The sequence below is a fragment of the Colletotrichum fioriniae genome (assembly GCF_027942845.1).
Source record: "Colletotrichum fioriniae strain IMI 355084 chromosome Unknown scaffold_17, whole genome shotgun sequence".
NCBI lineage: Eukaryota > Fungi > Ascomycota > Sordariomycetes > Glomerellales > Glomerellaceae > Colletotrichum > Colletotrichum fioriniae.
The window spans coordinates 627981-650117 of record NW_027076853.1 but is presented as its reverse complement, the minus strand read 5'-3'; the positions used below and the strand labels follow the sequence as shown (position 1 = coordinate 650117).

The window sequence follows — 22137 nt, the reverse complement described above, 5'->3', positions numbered from 1 at the left end:
AAGTTCAAGTCAGGGAATGGATTCCCCACCGAGCCTGACATCGGCATGCTGTAATCCGTGATGGGCTCAGGTTGTGGCCGGTAAGCTCTGTTGCTGAAGAAGATCAGGTCATCCGACGTTGTAGCCCGATTTTCCTCAAGGGACGGAAACTGTATGTTGGTCGGGAGGCGATCGTCGGTCCACGAGGGCGAAGAGTCGGCAGAGGCAACGTCCAAAAACGCGCCCGTGGACTTAGCCGCGTTGATGGACTGTTCCACAGCCCACACGATGCGTTTGATGGAATGTATGGCGTTTGTCACAGGGTCGTCTCCAACTAAAGAGCGCAGGCAAGATATTGCCATCTGAATGAACTCCAAGTTGTGGGGATGCTTTGCCGGATGGCGCAAGCTGTCGTACAACAGAACAGCACATGAGGACTCGATGAAGAATGCGTGGTATCGCCGTGTCTGAGAAAGGACAGGTTAGCTCGTTTTTCGGCGGCAACTACCCGTCCGCGACTTACATTGCATTCCTCGGGACCGCGAAGCATGTTCCAGGTGAAAGCTAGTGCATCCTGTGCAGCATCTGTTGCGTGTCTGCAAGCTTGCCGCAGCCATATATCGCCTATCCCGCCTGACCCTTCACCAGATTGCAGAGCAGCTTCGGCAATGAGAAAAGGGCGGAAGATGAGGAGAACCACATGGAAGTAAACTTGAATCCTTGGAATTAGCAAAAGTTTGAATGTTACACTGGGTCTAAAGTTTGACGTACCATTGTGTAGAAGAAGACTGGTTTCGGGATTCCAAGCGTCTACCCGTTGTACAGAAGCTGCTGTACCCAAACCCCACTTTTCACCGTATTGCCGAACATGACCATAAAGCTTCTCGGCTTTCCCGTACAATTGACGCAGGGAATCGGTACGTTTGTTGTATATCGACTCTATCGCTTCTTCAAGAATGTTGGCGAATTGGCAAAGTGCCATCAAAGTTGGTTGTCCGTCGGGATAGGGGCAGGAATCGAAGTCAGACTTTTGCATCGAACTGCGCCGTCCGACCACCAAGCTGAGCCAACTGTAGGTGATGATATCAGAATGATGCGCATGAAGAAGTTTGGTATACGGCAAATTAAAGAGGTACTCACATTTCCAAGAAATAAAGAGACCATAGCGTTACCAGTCTCCCCTGAACTTCTTCCTTTCTTGAAATTGCACTTGTGGTCCCTGCGTGCAGGCCCATGGACAGGGCTTTCCGCGTTGCGATGCCGCTATGTAAGTAAGCGGAGTTGGGACGACCCATGTTTAGCTGATAATGCGCCATGAGAATCGAGAATTGGATCATGGGCAGCGTTACAGAGTCCTCGTATATCGCCGCTTCCTTTTTGGCGTGAATAAATAACGATTCTGCAGCGTCAGTCTGCGAGGTGCTCAATGCCCCTAACGCGAGAGCCGCAAGAAACACCGTCTTTCTTTGTGGTTGGAAAGTTGTGTCTGGGGTATAGTTGAACAAAGTCGGAACCATATCGTCAAGCTCAGACGGGGTAAAAAAGGGTAAAGATGACAAGTGAGTTGTCTTGAAGTGCAGAACAAACTCTTCTGCCTGTAACAGGGTTACCGGGCAGCTTGCAGGTTGAGCAGGTTCAACGTTGATCTTCAGCGGCATGCCAAAGAAGATGTTTCTCTGCATGAACATGTCCAACCCCGGCCCTCCCTCCTGGACATCTCTAGCATGGCTCTGGCCATACTGACCGGAAAGCAGACCTCGATGAATCTGTTGCAAGAAAGCAGAGTTTGAAGAAGGTCCGTAGAAGAGTTGTGAGCTGTCTGTAGACTTCGGCGCATGGTGAGCTGCGGCGACACTGTGATAGACTTCAGTTTGTGCTACATGTTGCTGGAGTTCTTCTGCTGAACGTTGAGAAGCAGCTTCGTCCCGGCGAACGCGATCAGAGCCCGGGGTGGATACGCCGTGGCCAGTCTCGGCATTCGTTACCGTCACCGCGGCCCGCTTCGACGACAATCTCACGCGCGGTTTGAGACGATACACGCAATCCGATGGCTTGTTCTCACATTGCCGACAGGGTTTGTGTCCGGAACACTTGATCTTGCGCCTGCGGCATGGTTCGCACGCCTTGGGAATCTTCCCTCCGAATTTGCTGTTAGACTGCATCCCGGTAACTCCGAGATATGCGACCCGTGGCCTCCCAATCGGAATAACAGGCTCAATGGAAAAGAGAAGTACGAAGAGTCAGACACGGAAGATATCCTAATTCCCCAAGTCCGAAAACACTCGAATAATTATCTATGTTGCCGTTTTGCGGAAGTTGAATGGGTCAGAGAGGATGAGTTTGGTGAAAGCGGATGAGAAGATGTCCTGACGTAATTCCGTAAATCCGAAACACCGTAAACCCGCCACCGACAACGCTAAAAAGGGGTCCACTGATCTCGACAGAATGGGAGTCAGTGACTACAACATCCGGAACCAATATACTGATGTTTCCTAAGTAAGTGTGGAGGCTGATTAGGAATTGATAATAATGCCGGGAGATTTAAGAGATCAGATTAGACTATAACTCAATTCAAGATGTGGTTTGCAACCTTGTTTAACCATTCAACCGTTTGGGTCGTGTTGCAATTGGAGTTACAACCTGAAGTTTGCTCTAGCAGCGATGACTTCAACAACGATTTATGACAGTGATCAAACTGTTCAGGCGGACGACAGCCTTCGAGACTTTGGTCAGCCTCAGAAAAGGTTGACTGTTACTTTCAAGGATTTGAGCATCGAGGTTCATGGACTTGGAGAAGACTATGGTTCAACATGTCTGTCCGTTCTGGCCGACTTATTTCCATTCGCCAAAAGTCAAACATCTCGAAGGGTAAAAGCTTGGCTTTTGACCTCCGTTGGAAACTTTTGGCTAACATACGCAGCATATACTTCACAATGTGACGGGTCAGGTACAGCCGGGGGAAATGGTAAGCCAAGTAGTGCGACTGCAATGCTGCTTTCCTCTAACATATCACTTAGCTGTTAGTTCTCGGGCGACCGGGATCGGGCTGCACCTCCCTCCTCAAAGTTATATCTAATCAACGAAACGAGTTCCATCACGTCAGCGGCGACGTGAGATACGGCAATATCGGCCATAGGGAAGCACGGCAGTTTCGTAACCAAGTGGTAATGAACACCGAAGGTATGGGAAACTTATCCGCGGGCTGAGTTATCAAAACCTAACATGAAAACCCACCAGATGACTTACACTTCCCAACTTTGGAGGTGAAAAACACAATTGAATTTGCGACGTCAAACAAGATACCTGGCTCATTGCCAGAGTCATCCGCCAATTCCAAGGATTACCTGTCACAGAAGACCGACGCTATTCTGGAATCCTTGTCAATCAGTCATACCAAGAACACAATGGTCGGGGATGAAGTCATTCGCGGGGTATCCGGCGGAGAAAGAAAGCGAGTGTCAATTGCTGAGGTCATGGCTACTCAGGTATGAATGTATCAACATGGGTATCCCCGATGAATGCTCGTTGACCCCATACACAGGCTCCTGTTCAATGCTGGGACAACTCAACTCGAGGCCTAGACGCCAGCAATGCATTGGACTTTGCACGTGTCTTGCGCAAGATGGCCGACGGGGAGCACAAGTCCATTGTTGCAACTCTCTATCAAGCTGGAAACGGTATCTACGATCTCTTTGACAAAGTACTTGTGCTTGCTGAAGGAAGAGAGATATACTATGGCCCCACAACCGAAGCCAAACAATACTTTGAAGACATGGGCTTTGAGTGCACGCCAGGAGCAAATGTCTCTGATTTCCTCACCTCAGTTTCGGTTCCCACGGAGCGACAGATACGCCCTGGATACGAAGACAAGATCCCGACAAGTCCGGCAGATTTTGAAGACGTGTATAAGACGAGCGCTCTTTTCGAAAGAATGGCACAGCAAATGAACGTGTTGTCAGAAAAGTCTCTGTCGAATGAAGTGGAGAGTCTCCTCAGACTTCGAGATGCAGAGAAGAACCGCTCACTGCCATTTCTATCTCGTCAAGGCAGCCCCTATCAGGTGTCATTCGCGAGCCAGGTTGCAAACTGCATTAGAAGGTATCGTCAGCCTCTATCCACACTTCGATCGCAAGGTCTAACTGAACTTAAAGACAGTTTCAAATCATCTGGGGAGACCGTTGGTCGAACGCATTGCAGATTGCTTCTGCCCTAATCATGGCGTTGGTCACCGGAAGTCTTTTCTACAACCTCCCATCCGACAGCACCTCCATCTTCACCCGGCCGGGTGCTCTCTTCTTCCCAATCCAACTATTCGCCATGAACAAGATGTCTGAGACCACAGCCTCCTTCATGGGACGCCGAATCATCTCAAGACACAAGCGGCTTGCCTTTCATCGGCCCGCAGCGTACGCCCTAGCAAGTGCGGCAACTGATGTGCCGCTTGTCATTCTGGCATACTCTTTGTTTCAGCTGATCTATTACTTCATCGTGGATTTTCAGCGCGAGGCGGGCCACTTCTTCACTAATTGGTTCATGCTCATTCTATGTACACTGTGCTTTTCTTCCCTGTTCCGCATGATCGGAGCTTGGTGCAGGCATTTTGGGCTGGCTTCACAAATTACTGGGTGGATGACAATGGTTTTCATGGTCTACGCAGGTAAGTACGAGCCGTTTCAAACGAAGCGGATAGAGTTCCTCTGACCACTTGCAGGATATCTCATTCCCGTACCGAGCATGCCTGTCTGGTTCCGTTGGATTTCGTGGCTGAACCCTGCAACATACACCTTCGAAGCGATCATGGCCAAGGAGATGGGGGATCTCACTCTGAATTGCATTCAACCTCAGCTTATCCCCTTTGGATCTACCTATGATGGTAGCCAGTATCGCAGCTGCACAGTCAGGGGATCTACGTCGGGGTCGACAATCATCGACGGCGAAACCTACATGAATGCTCAATATTCGGTTTACAAAGCACACATCTGGCGCAACGCAGGCATTCTCATCGGATTCTGGATCTTCCTGGCACTTATGACCGCAGTTGGCTTTGAGATCAATCTGCATTCCGACTCTGGCTCGAAGGTGTTATTCGACCGACGAAGCAAACAGAAGGAGGCAGCTACAAAGGGAGACACGGAGAAGGCGGATGCATCGGCTACCTCTCATGACGTCTCCTATATGTCTCTTAGCAAGACGGTGTTCACTTTCAAAGATATCAGCTATTTTGTTCGTCACGAAGGAAAGGACCTGCAGCTTCTTCGCGGAGTCTCTGGCTACGTCAAGCCCGGACAGCTAGTCGCGCTCATGGGTAGCTCCGGTGCTGGCAAGACGACTTTGATGGACGTTTTGGCACAGAGGAAAGACAGTGGCACGATCGAAGGCAGCATCATGGTCAATGGAAAGCCGCAGGGTATCAGCTTCCAGCGGACAACGGGCTACTGTGAGCAAAACGACGTCCACGAACCCACTGCTACGGTCTGGGAGAGCCTTTTGTTCTCGGCGAGGCTGCGACAGAGCCACAATATTCCAGATGAGGAGAAGCAGGACTACGTTCGAGGCATCATGGAGTTACTCGAGCTGACGCCTCTGCAGCATGCCATTGTTGGAAGTGAGTTGTACTTTACCGGACTTGACTCATTGACACCTCTTTCACGGAACCACACACTAATCATTGTTATTATGCATAGCGCCTGGCGAGGGCCTCTCTATAGAGCAGCGTAAGCGTCTCACTCTCGCGACTGAACTCGTCGCGAAGCCTTCTCTCCTTTTCCTCGACGAACCGACTTCCGGCTTGGATGGCCAGTCTGCCTACGAGATCTGTCGCTTTATGCGCAGGCTTGCAGCATCTGGACAGACCATCATTTGCACCATTCATCAGCCATCTGCAACCCTCTTCGATGCATTTGATGTGCTTCTCCTCTTAGCCCGTGGAGGACGTACGACCTACTTTGGACCGACTGGCAGTAACTCAGCAACAGTGATTGACTACTTTGCCCGAAATGGCGCCCCTTGCCCACCGCACGCGAATCCCGCAGAGCACATAGTTGATGTTGTGCAAGGCCGTTTTGGTACTAAGATCGATTGGCCGCAGACGTGGCTAGACTCTCCGGAGAGAGAAGCGGCCATCAAAGAACTTGATGCCCTCAACTCCAACAGCGACGAGGAGAAGGGTCCCGAGACAACGACTGCGACTGAGGCCGTCGATGAGAACCAACTTGCTGGATTTGCAACCCCAGTCACCTATCAAGTCTACCTTGTCACGAGCCGACAACTGGTCGCTCTATGGCGCAACCCTGATTACGTCTGGAACAAAATTGGATTGCACATCACCAACGGACTCTTTGGAGGTTTCACGTATTGGATGCTGGGTGACGGTACTTTCGACCTGCAACTCAGACTCATGGCTGTGTTCAATTTCGTGTTTGTTGCCCCTGGATGTATCAACCAGCTGCAGCCGCTCTTCATCCGGAACCGCGACGTCTTCGAGACTCGCGAGAAGAAGTCCAAGACGTACCATTGGTTTGCCTTTGTGGCGGCTCAGTTGCTGTCAGAGACACCCGTGCTGATTGTGTGCGGTACGCTTGCGTTTGTCACTTGGTACTTCACAGTTGGCTTCCCCACAGAAGCGAGGATTTCCGGACAGGTTTACCTTCAAATGATCCGTAAGTGTCATTTCATTCCAACAGCTTGTCAGAATATCCTGCTAACTTATCCTCGTTTAGTCTATGAGTTCCTTTACACTTCGCTGGGGCAAGCCATTGCCGCTTACAGCCCCAACGCCTACTTCGCTGCGCTGGCCAATCCTATCATCATCGGCGCTGGTCTCATCAACTTTTGCGGCGTTGTTGTTCCATACTCGCAGATCACAGCCTTTTGGAGATACTGGCTTTACTGGCTCGATCCTTTCACCTACCTCATCCAAGGAATGCTGGAGCCTGTAGTCTGGGATATCGAGGTTCACTGCAAGTCAAACGAGTTGACTCACATTCCACTTCCGGGTAACAGCACCTGTGGGGAGTACCTCGCCGAGTTTCTCACTTCCGAGCCGGGCTACGTTGTCGATCCGGAAAACAGCACCATGTGCGCATATTGCCCCTACAGCACTGGCTCAGACTACATGCGAACCATGAACATCAATAACTCAAGCTATGGGTGGAGAGGAGTAAGTCAACTATTGCATTCAGATATACCGGGGGAACTCCAAATGCTAACTATTGACTGCAATAGGTCGGTATTACAGCGCTCTTCTGCGTTTCGTCTTACGCCCTCGTCTTTCTGATGATGAAACTGCGGACCAAGACCACGAAAACCGCGAGCTAGGATAGAACTGTTCAAAATGCTGCAACGTTGAAAGCCAGGCATACTAAGGGAATGCGACAGCCATGGCACCTATTTTCGCATCCAGCTTCTCCCAGCCGCCTTGCAACTTAGACTCGAAGCCACGTCTGGAAAGCGCCGAGGCGCAACGGAGGGTTTTAGAAATACTAGCGTCATAGCATTGTACATTAAGTTGTCTTTTAAAAACCCTCAACTATTTGTTATCGCTCTAGTTGGTTGCTACGTGATGGTCAATTCCTGGGTTTGCATGGAGCAGGCTTGGGGGCTGGGTTCGATCTCACCGGATACACCGGCGATGCTGAACTTGCGTCTTCGTCGCAATGAGCACCTTCGCCACCGTGCTGGAGCTAGGTTGGTAAGAGTACGTTAAAAATTTCCTTAGCAGGTTGACCTAATTGGTAACTACCTGAAGTTATCCGAAAAGGCGTTGATAACTGGAAGTACTTCAGCATGGTTGGATCTGCAAACAGGGTTGTACCTATTCCTACATAATCATATTTTCACCAGTGGGCCGAATGATTGCTGAATAAAGTTGACAGCTGAAACTGAGTCTCCACGACGACCATACCCTGAGAATCACATGCAGTGGTCAGTGTCAGTGCACCAGCAATGCACGTCTTACGATGAGTTCCATTTCTCTAGCAACAATGTCGATCATTGATACGCATGTTGTTTAGTAGGCTTCGTTCATCTAAATGTTTTCTCCTCACATCCACGGACTCCTGTGAACCATGAGAATTACAAGTTGTCTATTGTTCCACTCTACCTCGATGTTATAAGCTACCTTTTGTACATTGCCTCGTTCCACGCACGTACCCAACTCATACTTGGACCGTAATCGTTAGCTTGAATCTCGTTTGAAATCGGTTGATCGCGCAACAGAAGAAGAAATTATTGACGGAAGCCCGCGGGCATCCGTACCACGTTCATTACCTGGCTGTGAGCTTCTCGAGTGCGAGATTGAGCACCATTATACTCATGACTTGCATATGAAGCATGGGATGATCCTAGACCTCGAGCCCCACGCGGGATTGAGCCGATCGAAACGTCCTGTAGCAGCCGGGATGGCCATGGCTTTGGCTTCAACCACGACTGCCAAGACCTTCACAGGGCACTTTGGCTACGATAATGACTAGTTATATCATTTACTGAAATTAAACCGCTTTCAGTTGATGGCCATGATGGTTTGCCAACCAAGGTTCCGGTCAATTGGAAAGAAAGTTAGGAGCGGAAGGCGACTGCAGTGGCATATGCTAGTGGCAATCGATCTCGGAAATGATTCCCCAGCGTCATACATGTGGTGGAATGATAATAGTCACCCAGTTCGTCTTGACCCAACTGATCTTGTCAGACTTGTGCGGCGAGTACCCTACAACTACCACCCCAAACTCATGATAGAAATCAAGCAAGAGAGCTGCTCACCACCCAGGCCCAGGTTTAGCTCAATTGTGACGAGTCAAGGATATGCTTTTGGGTGTTTGATGAACTGAATCGCAACGTCCGCGTGTGATTCGGTTGCTGCGGAAAGCCCTACTTAGAACTGACAAGGCTACTTTAAACTAAGAGACTACCGTTCCATTCATCCGGAGACAATATTCCCTTGTCTGAGGAAGTCTTAACCTGAAGTTGTCGTACATGTAACAATAAAGTCATGTTGTTGCTTCGCTTTGTGATCGTTATGCAGTTGACCGAAATATCATTGGCTCCTGGCAACTCCCAACAGAGCGAAAGTCTAGGCTTTGGTATGTCGCAGATTTCTGAAATAATACTCCATGCTGATATAGAAAAAAGACTGCCATGGGAAGAGGTTTTTCCTGATTTTCCGAGTACCAAATCGGTGGTACTTCAGAAACAGCTCAAGTGTCGCTCGGCGTAAGAGATTCGGAGTACGCGGGGGTGAAGGTATGGAGGCTCTCCAAAAAATTTACATCATAGAAACCTGGTATCCGACAAAGTCTCCCTATTTGTTGGAATGACCCCTCACACAGGCACTGTTCAATTTCCGCGGAGTCGTTTCCGAGAAGCGCCGGAGCAGACGATCCGCAAGCCTTCTAGAACGCTTTCGGATCTGAACTAAGAAAGCTTTGTGCGATTAACGGGCGCTCTCATCGCAGCCTCTTGCGTCGTCGCGGTATCTAATAAGCTTGGCATGTACATAACAAAGGCCAGACTTTGATTTGCCCACTCGAGCCCGTCTGTTCCCTGGATTCAGGTTTTAGAAGAGGCTCGTCGCGATCTATCTAGAAGCAAACCTTGGACTAGGTAGAACGCTCAGACATGCGAGACCCCCTTCGGATTCGGAAAAGGCAGAAGGTCTTGTTCGTATCGCGCTGTGCCCATAGCTCCCAAAACGAGTAGCAAAATGGCCCTTCCCCATTCTCCTTGGAGAGCGAAGCGACGACTTCTCCAGGTCCCTTTATTCTGGTCTCTTACGAATAGAAACAATGTCTCATAACCGGCCACAGGGGACACCGTGCAGCAGAATGATTATTAGAGTTTCGCCCTCTGTTGATCACTCCATGGCGCTAACAATGGTATTGCGCCCCGACCCTGGCAACGTCCGACCACTCAACGAACTCTAAACGGAACTAGAGTGACCGGGCGAGTCAGGGCCGGTGCGGGACGCCCCTTGTCGCAGGTCACCAATTGTCGTTTATGTCGTTTATCAGCAGCTTGGGGCCCTTTCAACTTCAAGGGGCCGATCCAGAGGAAGATTTTCTGCAGCTGCGAACATACGATCGGCCACGGAAAGCTTGCGTTCACATTTGTGAAGCGATGAGCCTCGCCATGTGGTTCACTGCTCACGTTGAGCGATTGAAGATACGATGAGTAACGCAACGGCCCTGGCAGGGGCGTTTCCGCCCCCACCTGGCGTCACACCGAATTTCGAGAACCCCAGGGACGCCGGTTGGATGTGGAATGTCGTGGGAATGAGTGTTCTGGCAGCAATTACGACGCTATTCTTTGGGATCAGGACATATGTGAAGTTCTCAATGGCAACACCGTTTCTTCCAGATGACTGTATGTTGTCCTTCAATCTTGTCCGAATGAGGTGGGAAAAGAAACATTCGACTGACTGCCAACCTAGGGACATGCGCTGTGTCCTATGTGAGAATCAATTGCATGGGAGTGCGAAAAAGCCATACTAATGCCCACAGGCTTTGATCATGATATACGTTTCCACTGTTTTCGTGATGGCGCACTATGGCGAGGGCTATCATGCATGGGAGCTTACGAAAGAATCGTATCAAGAAGTGATGAGAGTAAGTTTGATGAGCCAATTACATCTTGAAGCGATAAGGATATCTACTAATGGAATGATCTTCAGTGGCTGTACGCCAGCTCCATCATCTACTGTCCGGCAGCATATTTCACGAAGGTCACTTTACTCTTACTCGAATCACGAGTCTTTGCCGTGCACGAGCGAGTTTCACGCGGGATCAAAGTCTTCATCGTCACCTTACTTATCTGCTATATCCCAATTCAAATACTCAAGACTGTCATCTGCCTGCCGGTATCAGCCTTCTGGAACCCCAAGACACCAAATCCGAGATGTTTGAACCAACGCAAAATCTTCATCGCGGATCTGAGCCTGGCCATCATCACAGACTTCTTCATCCTCGTGCTCCCGGTGCCACTACTATGGGGGCTGCGCATGCCTTTGAGGAAGAAGCTGAAAGTCGCTGCGCTACTTGGAGCTGGAGGTATTGCGACAGCTGTGACTGTCTATCGCATGTATCTCGTCGTCCAATTCCTCACTTCAACAGATGTTACCGCGGACTTCGTTGTCTTGGACCTTATCACGTAAGCTATAGCACTTGTCCCTGTCGCGCGCTTGAAAGCTCAGTAGTATGTACTAGGGCACTGGAACTTGTCATCGGCGTCGTTTGCGCTTGTTTACCTTCAACCAACCTACTCTACGAACGAATACGAAGGGGAGAGCAAAACCAGATGGGTAATTTACCGCGGACTGCGGGCGATCTCAAGAAAGGAAGCAGTTCAAGCTCTTCTTACTGGCGCAGTATGTTGCCGAACAAGCAATTGAGGACTACGCGCACAGCCATTCCTGTAGCAGAACGTAATGCGATAAGTCTAACAGGACCCGCCAACTTCGATACCGAACTCGCGGTACTCACTGGCCAGCCGATAGGCATGAGACCATTGACGGAAGAGTCAGCCAGGAAGTCGGAGCAGACTGTCGAAGACTGGGTATACAACCCAAGAGCAAATTCAATGGATGGGAGGAGAGAAGGATGGCTGGCACAGGGTGGCGAGAGCTCAGCACTGGGATGCTCACGGGACAGGGTACCCAACTGGCAAAATCACGAGATGGAGGCCAGAAAGTCTTGGGAGGCTGTGTGGGAGAAGGCAATATCTTCAGAGGGACTAGCCTCGATACCTGAAGATGACGCTCCTCCTCGGCTGCAGCTAGCGACACATCCACCACCGGACCGAGAGCACCTGACAAAGTAGACGGGCAGAAAAGACTTGATAGATTACTGTAAAAGATACCCAGTCATAGCAAAGGAGGCCATGGCGCATCACTGTCGACTCGGTGGGATACACAGGACAGCCACAGGTGTGTGACGAAAATCGGAGGGCGATCGTGTAATAGTAGAGTGTATGAAGCGTCAAGGCAGTGCGCACATCACAAGATGATCACAGAAAGGAGAAAGCATATTTAAACGGATGATACAGACATCCAACGAGTCGAGAATTGAGGCTGTATGTACGCATAGATGGAAATTCCGAGGAACGGCCTAAACCGAATACTCTGTGTTTGCGACGCAGCAGAGAATCGCATTCTCAAGTCACTGATAATGCGACGACATCCGAAATTGCGAGCAATATGAGAGTCCACAATGGAAAGTTCAAGTTTTGGTACTAGTCGTAGACAGAGCTAAGCTCCAGTGTTGAAGCAACATTAACTTCCTTGAACGCTGACGCAGTTTCTCTTCTAATATCTAAAGACGGAAGGCCCTTGCAACACTCACTTTGAATGAGAACAAGCATCAGTTCTTATAGGAAGACAGTCTTCTCTAAGGAACCCACCAAAGCCTTGACTCCTGCATGTCGTTGCACATCCAATTTGAAGTCGTCTTAAAGTTGAGCAAGTTTTCTGTTTCAGGAACTCGATCATCTCCATAAGCTCCGGATGGCCGCACCTTATCTAGCGGGGACTCTACTGAAGTGGGGCAAATCCTTGGGCCGATGGGATAAGCCAGGTGAGTTGCTGCGAGAGTGTAAAGATTCAAATCAATTCAAATGCGCAGATAGGAAACAAAAAGAAAGTTGGCGTAGGGAAATGAATGATAGAGATCAATGAAAGAATTCTGGCCACCGAGAAGCCGTTGGATGCGTTTCACGAAATTTCACCGCAAGTCATATAATTGTGCATCTAACTAAGGGCGTGTTCTAATGAGCAAAATTACCACTGACATAATGACATTGGTCCGTGTTAGATAGAAAATTAGTCGAAACTCCATATAGGAGCAAAGGATATCAACCAAAGTTCCTGTACGTTTTCAAACTGAGTGTTGAGAGCTGAAATGTATCCGTAACCCCTACATAGCCAAGTTTTTACATGCACTGAATGCACATGGGCGCCTCCCATCACACTGAGAATTCGGAAAGAGCCGGCAATACTCCCCAAGCATTTGGACCATCAAGGTAGAAACGTTTAAAGAGCGATTGGTGCGGAATTAAATGATCCTTGAACATATATAGTAAAAAGGTTTGCTGATCTGGGGACGTTTGCGGGAGCTAGATAGACGATTCGACAACGGTCCATATCTCGCGCAAACGTAATCTCTTGACGCCATCTATCCAATGGTACACAATTAATCCTTTCGAGAAGGTGAAGAGGCACAAAAAGACCAGAATGACGCCGTGACTTGGCGCTGCATGGTGGTGATGCCGGTACAATCTGCGGGAGTGTTACAACGGCGCGCTTGGCAAGACTGCGGAAGGCGCCAGATACGATGCGCCAAGAAGTTCACAGCGCCTCTTTTAAGTATGTTCACCCGTATGGCAGTGCTTGTTGCCAAGCCCGGGCGGGTATGTAAGTAAATTTGCGGCGAAGGATGGTGGACTGCCGGGCCGGGGCCTCGGAGCCGCTGATTCGCGTGTCCAAGTACCGTGCGGGCCTGATCCGAAAGACACCTGCTTCTTTGGGCAGTAGTGCTCCGCATCGCGACATTGAAGCTCGTTGCTCCCACCTTCCAACCGCTGTTTCTTGACCTTCTGTTTCTAGCAGGACGAAGAACAATAATCATGTTTTTGACTCGTAAAGCGGTGGAGAGATACCGCGAGGCCCGAAGAGAGAATTGAGGGGAAAGAAAACGCCAAGTTATGATGAGAAGAAGATAAAAGAATGATGTGTTCGCCCGCTCAACCAGCAGAAGATTTTGCTCTGCACCTCTCCGCTCTTTAGGTTGTGAAGTGATCATCGTGGTTCAACCGTCAATTACCCCTGCCTTAGACAACTACCAGGACCCCTCCTGGACCACTCAAGATGAAGGCAATTACCTTGGCAACCTTGGCCGTTTCGGCGCTCCTCTCTGGAGCTTCGGCCAAGGAGATCGCACCCAGTGAACTCGTTTCTGAGATCTACGACAGCGGTGTCATTCACAAGGACCTCATGGCCCGTAAGAAGGTAATTGATGCCTACAGCTCTGCTTACAGCACCTTTTCTAACCTTCGCAACTCATAGGCCTCATGGGATCGCCAGAGAGAGGCCGGAGAGATGGAGTCGACCAAGTACACGAGCCGGCTCGCTGAGGAGGGTCCCGTTTCTTGCGTTAACGGTGTTGCCGAGGTCATCTCTGGCGATGCCAACAACACCTTCAAGTGCAACAAGGTCGACTTCTACGACTTCAAGAGCCACTCCGACCTTGGCTCTACCGCCGGCGAGGGATCTTCTTCCTGGGGTTGGACCAGCCCTGACGGTCGCGAGTTTGCCATCATTGCTCAGGCTGATGGTGCCGCCTTTGCTGAGATCACCTCTGCGGGCAAGCTCGTCTACCTTGGTCGCCTCCCGCAGTACTCTACCCAGTCCATCTGGCGTGAGCTCCGTGGGTACAAGAACTACGTCGTCATCGGCAGTGAGGCCTCCCGCCATGGTGTTCAGATCTTCGATCTGACCAAGGTAAGCTCATGAGCATCGACTTGCCCGAACCCTCAAGCAATACTAACTATTGACGATAGCTGTTGGACATTGACCCCGCCAGCCCGGTCACCTTCAGCAACTCCCGTGACCTTACCGGTTACTGGAACGGCCTTCCCGCCGGCTCCACCCACAACATCGTCATCAACGAGGAGAAGCAGTACGCCGTTGCTGTCGGCGCCCAGCCTCGTTCTAGCGCCTGCCGCTCTGGTCTGATCTTCATCGACCTCAGCGACCCCGCCAACCCTACCTCACCGGGTTGTGCCGCCGGTGACGGCTACGTTCACGATGCTCAGTGCCTTGTCTACCGTGGCCCTGATGAGAAGTACTTCGGCCGTGATATCTGCTACGGTTACAACGAGGACACTTTGACCATCTACGATGTTACCAACAAGAACGAGACCAACATCATTTCTCGCACCTCTTACGAGGGTGCTAGCTGTATGTTGACTTGCTTTGCCCGTGTATGAAGTCACGAACATAGACTAATTTTATACACAGACACCCACCAGGGTTGGGTCACCAACACGGAGTGGCAGGAGTACCTCGTCCTCGACGACGAGTACGACGAGGTTGATGCCACCGGCCCTGCTGCCAGCGGTTACCCCATCACCTACTTCTGGGACATCAGATCTCTCGAGGCTCCCAAGCAGACTGGCTACTACCGCAGCGAGGCCTACGGCATCGACCACAATCAGTTCGTCATCGACGGCCTTGCTTTCCAGAGCCACTACGGTGCCGGTCTCCGCATTCTCGACGTTTCTTCTTTGCCCGATGACCCCACCGGAGGCGGCGTTTCCGAGGTTGGATTCTTCGACATCTACCCCGAGAACGACAACGAGCCCCTTGGAGGATCTATTGACTTCGTCGGCACCTGGTCTCACTACCCTTACTTCAAGAGTGGCCACATTCTGATCAACACGATTGAGCGCGGTGCCTTCGTTGTGAAGCGCTCTGCTTAAAGGGTTCGAGCATACAGTATGCCTGCATGTGTCCATGGTGGATATCAGGAGGTCATGTATATAGCAGTTCGCTGATTGGTGACATATTAGCAGGACGGCTCAGCTTTAATGATAATGATGGAGTAACCTCAAGACAATAGTATGCTTCTCTGAATTCGATCAAGTGAAAACTGTAATTTCTGACGCTCTTGTTTCTTCACTCATAACTCCGTAAGAACATTGAAGTATCTAGCCACTCACACTGAGCAGTACCATGTCGCTTGGAAATCTAGAGAGATCGTCCCTTGAAGTGGAGAATGCTTTGTTTTCCATCACTGGAACTCGCGCATTTGAAAGATTTTCATTACTGCACCATCAAGTTGTGTCTCATAAGCAGACCTGCATCTTAGAACATGTCGTATCGTTAAGCATTTGCGCAGTAAAGCCTATAATTTCCCCCGAAACCTTGTTTTCGCAGACTAGGAACGGCTGTCACCTGAACTTGCGATGCTTTAATTCCTTACCAAAAAGAATGCTATCCTTCTTGCTTCGACTCAACGGCCCATATTAGTATGTTCAATCAGCTATCATACAGAATTAATGATCGTAAAGAGGGGCTCATGATTGGGTATCATTAACTTCAGTCTCTCTCTTCGGCAGCCAAAAGGTCCGAGTGCCGCTACTGTGTCTTAGTCCGATGTGACCGCAGCAACACTGCCTTTTAGAGTTGCGACTACGAAACGCCACGAGTCATCAGCCAGCGCCAGATCAACGTCTGCGCGACCAGAGCGTTCCCCAACAACAAACATCTCTTTGGGTCTAATTGGCATTACGGACTAGCGTTTTCTCGGCCCCGACACGCTCGTCAGTTCAATGTCGGCACCTCGAAGTCTAATCTAAGAATGCTAAACTTCATATCCCCCAAACCTACTGTAGGGAAACGTGCCTGCATGTGGCTAAATGAGACGACAGCTTGAAAACCCGCCAACTTCACATACTCGAAGCCTGCCGACGACATTCACGTATCGCCCATGGGCGAACGCCCGACAGAACTCCTCGTCTCGGTAGATGATCACTGCTCGAAGAAAGCGTCGGCGGACGCGCGTCCACAAGCATGGCGACCGGTCAACTGGACAGCATCTTGAGACGCGATGACAAATTTCTCAAGGAGATGTGGACTTGGTTTGGTGTAGGAGCTCTCGTCATACTGTTGCGGTTCTTTGTGAGAATTCGTATGGTCGGCCCCAGAGGTCTGAAGGGAGACGACTACGCAATGCTTGTTGTAAGTCGAAAATGAGCACTCATCAGTCAATAACGTGACAATGTTCTGACATTTCATCTGGATAGACTTTGTTCTTATACACGGTCTGTTTTGTGATGGTCGACCTAGTGTGTGAGTATCATCTATGGCTATGAGCAGTAATGAAATGAAAAGTATTTGGCGGGACTAATGCGTTTAACCCTAGATCGATATGGCACGAACGTGGATCTCACAGCTGCCCAAATCAGCACTCTTTCCGATGAAGAAGTGGCACGGCTTGTAAAGGGTTCCAAGTTCCAGCAAGTAGCTTGGTATTCATATACCGCATACTTGTGGTCTATGAAAGCAACCTTATTATTTTTCTAGTATTTCACCCTCATCATCCTTCTGAAAGAGAGTCTGACAATTTTGAAGTAAGCGAATGACTTTTGATCTGTGGCAGAGTGCGAGAATGCTGAAACACCTGAGCTGGTTCACGATTTTATCATATCTGGCTGTGGTCGGAACGATAACCTTTAGCTGCATGCCGTGAGTGGTGGATTTTCAAGTTTCACGGGAACGCTTTGCTAATGGCACCCTGCAGATTTTCAGATAATTGGGGAGTGAGGCCCCTGCCTAGTGAAAAGTGTGTTTTCAAGGCCCAAAATCTGTTGGTATCGACATTCCTCAGTAAGTCCAATATAGAGAGTTTAGGTGAATGATCCAATGCTCCGAGCTGACCTAAGAGAAGATGTTGTGACCGATGCAGCCATTCTTTGTCTGCCCCTGCCTGTTCTCAAGGAAATTAGGGTACCCTTCTACAAGAAAGTCTTCATAGCAGTACTGATATGCTCTGGTTTATTCGTCATCGCGGCCGCGATCATGCGAGTTGCGGTAACTTTGGGGTCAGAGCCTTCCACAATCACAGTGAACCGATGGGGAGTCCGAGAATGCGAAGTCGGTCTAATTGCCGTCAACGCACCCATTTTACGTCCTTTATTCTCCCGCAGATTTTGGCAGTGGCATTACCGACCGCCGGCTCGCCCGTCAAATCCTTTGGAAAGTGCAAGAAGGAGCCGAACAACAGTTGGCGGCCATAGACGAAGAGTCATCAAAGAAGACTCACTTCTTGGGTGGGTGAGTTCTACTACCTCAAGAATAGGAACCATTGTTGGAGGGACTAGAGATCGCGGGAACACAGCAGACGTGGAATTAGGTGATGCTGCTAATGAACAGGAGTTGGAGCCTCTTGGTAAGGACGAAGATGATGAAGGACAGAGTTCTCAAAATCCCGCCGATGGCGGGACAGCGGGAAAAGAATGAACCGGCATTTGGGCCCCTATCGGTTCCGACTCATGGGTACCACATGAAGGCAACAGCGGTGTATTTACGAGTTGTTTGGTGTCGAAGAAAAGCGAATCTTGGAAGAACACCCAGCCGTGTAATAGCATAATAGAATTGGTGGCTTACATTTGTGTGACCCCTTCAGGTTCATGCCGAGTCAACTAGAGCTCAACAGAATCAGAAAGCAGAAGAAAAAACCGAAACGCCGCTTTGCAAAACCAAACTCCAAGCCTCAGACCTAGCGCAAATTCATAGCAATTTCGCAGAACGCGGCCAAGAAAACTCAACCAGCCAACTATTACCTGAACCCATCCGAGTCCCACTTGCCCGTTTACTGCAGCAAACATCATACTCCATGTCTCTATTATCAATTCTCAGTTCTGGGGGTCGTCCACAGTGTCCATCAAGCTTTTCCTCGGTACATTTACTCAATCAGTCTAGCCAGTCTACTTCACGTGGTGTTCAGTCGTTCCTGGGTCTCGTAACGGTAAGAAAGCATCCGGAATCATTCGAGACTCCAATCTTACAATGCCGACACGGTTGGTGTTCACGTTACAGTGTTCTCCCTTATCTCGGCCAGCCTCTCGACACCAAATTCACAAGCTCGGACAGCTACTATAGCCAGCTGAATTTCACAAAAAGTACTGGGGGCTCTCGGGGAGCTCTTCAGTGGTGGACAGTATTGGAGTCGATTGACTACGCTCGTCGCCCTCTTGAGTGGCATTCTCTGGTTCACTTCCCGTGGCGGGATGGTGCAAAGGCCATAGGAGGATTCTGCTAGGGTAGACTGGACCTAGGAGCCGAAGCTGCTCATCTAGGTCAGTTGCTTGGGTCTCACTCACAGCAGTCATGACCTCGTGAAGGGAGTCATCTTCATAATACACGAAGTCGCTCTCGGGCTGCACAATCGGGTAGATCAGAGCATCGATGCCGGCATTGACGCGAGCATCGACGTCTTGAGCACGAAGTGGGCAAGGGGTATCAGATTCGCCATTGCTACTGGCATCAACGTCTCGAACACGACGGGGACGAGGAGCATCAACCTCGCTATGGCTGCTTGCATCTTGGATACCGCTGGCAGTTTCCGAGTCTCTCGGCCAGTCGAGTACAACGCCTTGGTTCAACAAGGGGCGTTGCGGCTGGAGGAGCACCCTGTGTGGTGGCACGGGAGGCGGCGTATTATCGATGGGGCCGAGCAAGAAGTCAATGGGATCTTCTTCATCCCACTGAGAAACATCAGTAGCACCAGAAGGAGCCTCAATCGCCGTGGAGATATCATCAGTGTCGAGGTCGGTCCCCTTATCAGGCTCGTGCTCGAGGTAAGCGATTGAATTCGGTGACGGGAATAGGGGCTGAGGAGGCTCGAAAGTGGGTGGAAAGGGAACCGTAGGGGTCCCAAATGCGCTCTCGTCGAAGAGAGGACCGAGGAGTGGAGGCGAATCCAGATGCAGCCTGGTTTGTTGTCTTCTAGCATGCTCGATGTCTCTGCGTTCAGTCGGCCTTTTGTTCCCACGAGAGCGTAAGGTGGCGGGACCCTTCACTTTGCGGCTAGCATCAACCTTGGATCGCTTGATGATGCTTAGAGGTGCGGGGACCATAGACGGGTCAATAAAGCCGCTGTACTTTGTCCAAAGAAGGGCCGTAGGCAAATTCGGCTGATTGAATGGTCCATTTCCGTGGTTATTGTCTTCCTCGCCTATGGTGAACAATGGCTTTGCCTCGACGTTGGGGTAGACAGGTTGGCTTGCGTGGATGCTTGGTTTGTTCTTCGACGGAATTCGCAGGGGCAAAGGCTCTTCGGATGCAATGAAAGAATCACTCGCACGGTGGTCCCCAGCAAGTGCCTCCTGACAGTCTCCAAGTTCAAGGTCAAACAGGAACTCATCAATTTTTCCAATCACTTCCGTGATGATCTCAGGCCTCTTCTGCTTTTCTCGCGCTTCAGCACAGATGGATGAGACGCTGGAAAACCCGGTATGGCTGCAATAGCGCTCTCCAGGGACATGAGGTGGAATGGGGTGATGAATGTTATCAACATCTCTAACAACCGTGATGACCGAGTGGTTGTCGTAATCTCCGTAGGAGTTTTCCCAAGTGTGCTGTGCGACGCCAAACTCGTATTCTGTTTGGGAATCAAGAGAAAGCTGAAAGAGTCGTGTGGGCCTGAACAAGGCGTCTGCGGTCCTGTTGCGGCTTCTGTGGCCGAAGAGGGGACGAGAGGGTCGAGGGGGAAGTTCATCAAGAGGACTCAAGGGATTTTCAGAGGCCCATGCTGCTCGATGTGTATAAGTATGAAACGTTGTCACACTAGAAAAGAAAGGAAAGCGTACCTGGGCTTGGGGAGCTCCGTCGCGATTCCTCAACGCTTGAGGTATCCGAGAGACCAGTCTCAGAGAGCCCAGACAATCTCTAATTGCCTTCAGCGTCTAGAAACTGATTGAAAGAGATGTATTCCGGGAACACATTGCTATTATCCACCAGATGCTGAGTTCCGGGCAAGTTTTCATCGGACTCCGCAACAGAATGAGTGTCCACGCTGTTGACATCCATCACCTTGGCCATTTGCAAAAAGTTTGCTATCGTGAAGCCAGCATAAATCGAAGGTCGACGCAAAGGCCCGATTGCAGTTGCTTGACGCGTAGAAGTAATGGATCGGGACGCGTTGGAGAAGAGATGACTGCTGTTGACCACAAGCTGGCCGCAGTTCCATTGACAGGAGCTTAAGTCGTCGCGCACCTTTCGCGTTGGGTGAGGGTTCCTGAACAACAACGCAAGGCCTAGCCGAATAACACCACTGAATGGCATCTTCAATGACGTTGATCACTGAAATCCATCAAAGTCAGCCAAGATGAAGAAATAGAAATCCTCATTCTGCTTGGGCACTGACGAATATGAAGCCAATCAAGCTGCTGGAAGATGTCGAGTTGCGAGAGGGAGCTTGCCTGACAGTATCTGACCAGTATGTGCTTCACGACCGTTGGTGAGTTGATGAGATCTTCCCGCTCGGATCTGCGGAGGAAAGGAATAGGCGCAATAGAATGGGGTGCGGCAAGGGAGCGGCTAAGTGTATGGAAGAAACATCAATCAAGGATGGAAGTAGAGTTGCTCAGTCACAAGTGTGGTCAAGCCAGGTTGATTCTCTTCTCACAGCGGGAAAAGGGTGCGAAGGGCAAAAGGCCTGAGGAAAATTGCGCAAAGTCGCGGAAAGTCGCGGAGAGTCTTGGGGTGGTGAGGAAGAAGAAAGGAGGCCAACACGACGAGGAATGAAATGATGTGTAAGTAGTCGAAGGGTCGTCCGAAGGGCGGTAAGGTCGTTCGGTCGTTTGGCCGCCAAGTCGTCCCATATCTGGAGGCATCAGTCACTACCTCACGAGGACCCACTACGAAGCTTCACCTGGCCGTCTAAATGTCACCTAAAGCGGACTCATATTAGACTTCACCTTTCCAAAAGGGGAAATTATCACTCGCCAGACTTCAAGTCTGGCCTTAGGATTGCGGTATACCATTCCCGTAGTGGATTCAACATTTGGTAATGCCTAGAGCTCACAAGTATCTTATGCCTGCTTCGTAGGCGGAAATTTCAACCACACAAACGATATCTACACCGGATGATTGAGAAAGGCCTGGGTATTCTCTGACAAGGACGTCAAGCTCAATGGCACTGAGCTAACATAACTTGAAGGCTTGGAGGATATGGTATTGCTCGTTGTAAAAGCTGAAGCACCCAGACGGGTATTGAAGAAAAGTATCATTGGACACATGACGTTTTCGGTAAATTTGAGAAGCACGCATCTTGGTGGCAGAGGCATGTATGGTGACTCGGCTTTGACGGTTGCTCCCTTGCCTATTGTCCTTTTCTTTATGCGTAAACAGCCTGAGCAGGTATAGAACCATCGATGAAGCCGTAAGGCGTAGAACATACTCATTTCACTCAGATCTTGACACATTCATCGTCTCTTTACAGAATGGAAAAAGTCTGAATACCGCTGGATCATATTCGTGGGCTCATGGTCATTGACAGTCGAGCTGGTGTAGAGGAAGTGGAGCCAATTATCTTGTTGGATACGTCAAGTACATTTAGGTACAAAGGACTAAGGTATGTATGTATGCACATATCATATTCCCTAACGCCA

General features: G+C 50.0%; 4 protein-coding genes across 4 annotated transcripts; 3 read left to right on the top strand and 1 right to left on the bottom strand.

Annotated features, from left to right (window-relative positions):
• Positions 1-3383: 3383 nt before the first annotated feature.
• On the top strand, positions 3384-7255 carry N0V96_011376 (uncharacterized protein; the record flags this gene model as incomplete). The annotated part of the gene is made up of 5 exons (XM_065759260.1): positions 3384-3464; positions 3521-3958; positions 4135-4636; positions 4691-5584; positions 5901-7255. 5 exons carry the CDS (start codon positions 3384-3386, stop codon positions 7253-7255), a joined length of 3270 nt encoding a protein of 1089 aa, XP_065612157.1.
• Positions 7256-10508: 3253 nt separating this feature from the next.
• Positions 10509-11122, top strand: N0V96_011375 (uncharacterized protein; the record flags this gene model as incomplete). Its single annotated transcript, XM_065759259.1, has 2 exons — positions 10509-10577; positions 10811-11122. 2 exons carry the CDS (start codon positions 10509-10511, stop codon positions 11120-11122), a joined length of 381 nt encoding a protein of 126 aa, XP_065612156.1.
• A 2706-nt stretch (positions 11123-13828) lies between these two features.
• On the top strand, positions 13829-15441 carry N0V96_011374 (uncharacterized protein; the record flags this gene model as incomplete). The annotated part of the gene is made up of 4 exons (XM_053192212.1): positions 13829-13969; positions 14027-14461; positions 14521-14920; positions 14981-15441. The coding sequence occupies 4 exons, from the start codon at positions 13829-13831 to the stop codon at positions 15439-15441; spliced, it is 1437 nt and encodes a 478-aa protein (XP_053050376.1).
• Positions 15442-18636: 3195 nt separating this feature from the next.
• Positions 18637-19602, bottom strand: N0V96_011373 (uncharacterized protein; the record flags this gene model as incomplete). Its single annotated transcript, XM_065759258.1, has 1 exon — positions 18637-19602. The coding sequence occupies one exon, from the start codon at positions 19600-19602 to the stop codon at positions 18637-18639; it is 966 nt and encodes a 321-aa protein (XP_065612155.1).
• Positions 19603-22137: the final 2535 nt, after the last annotated feature.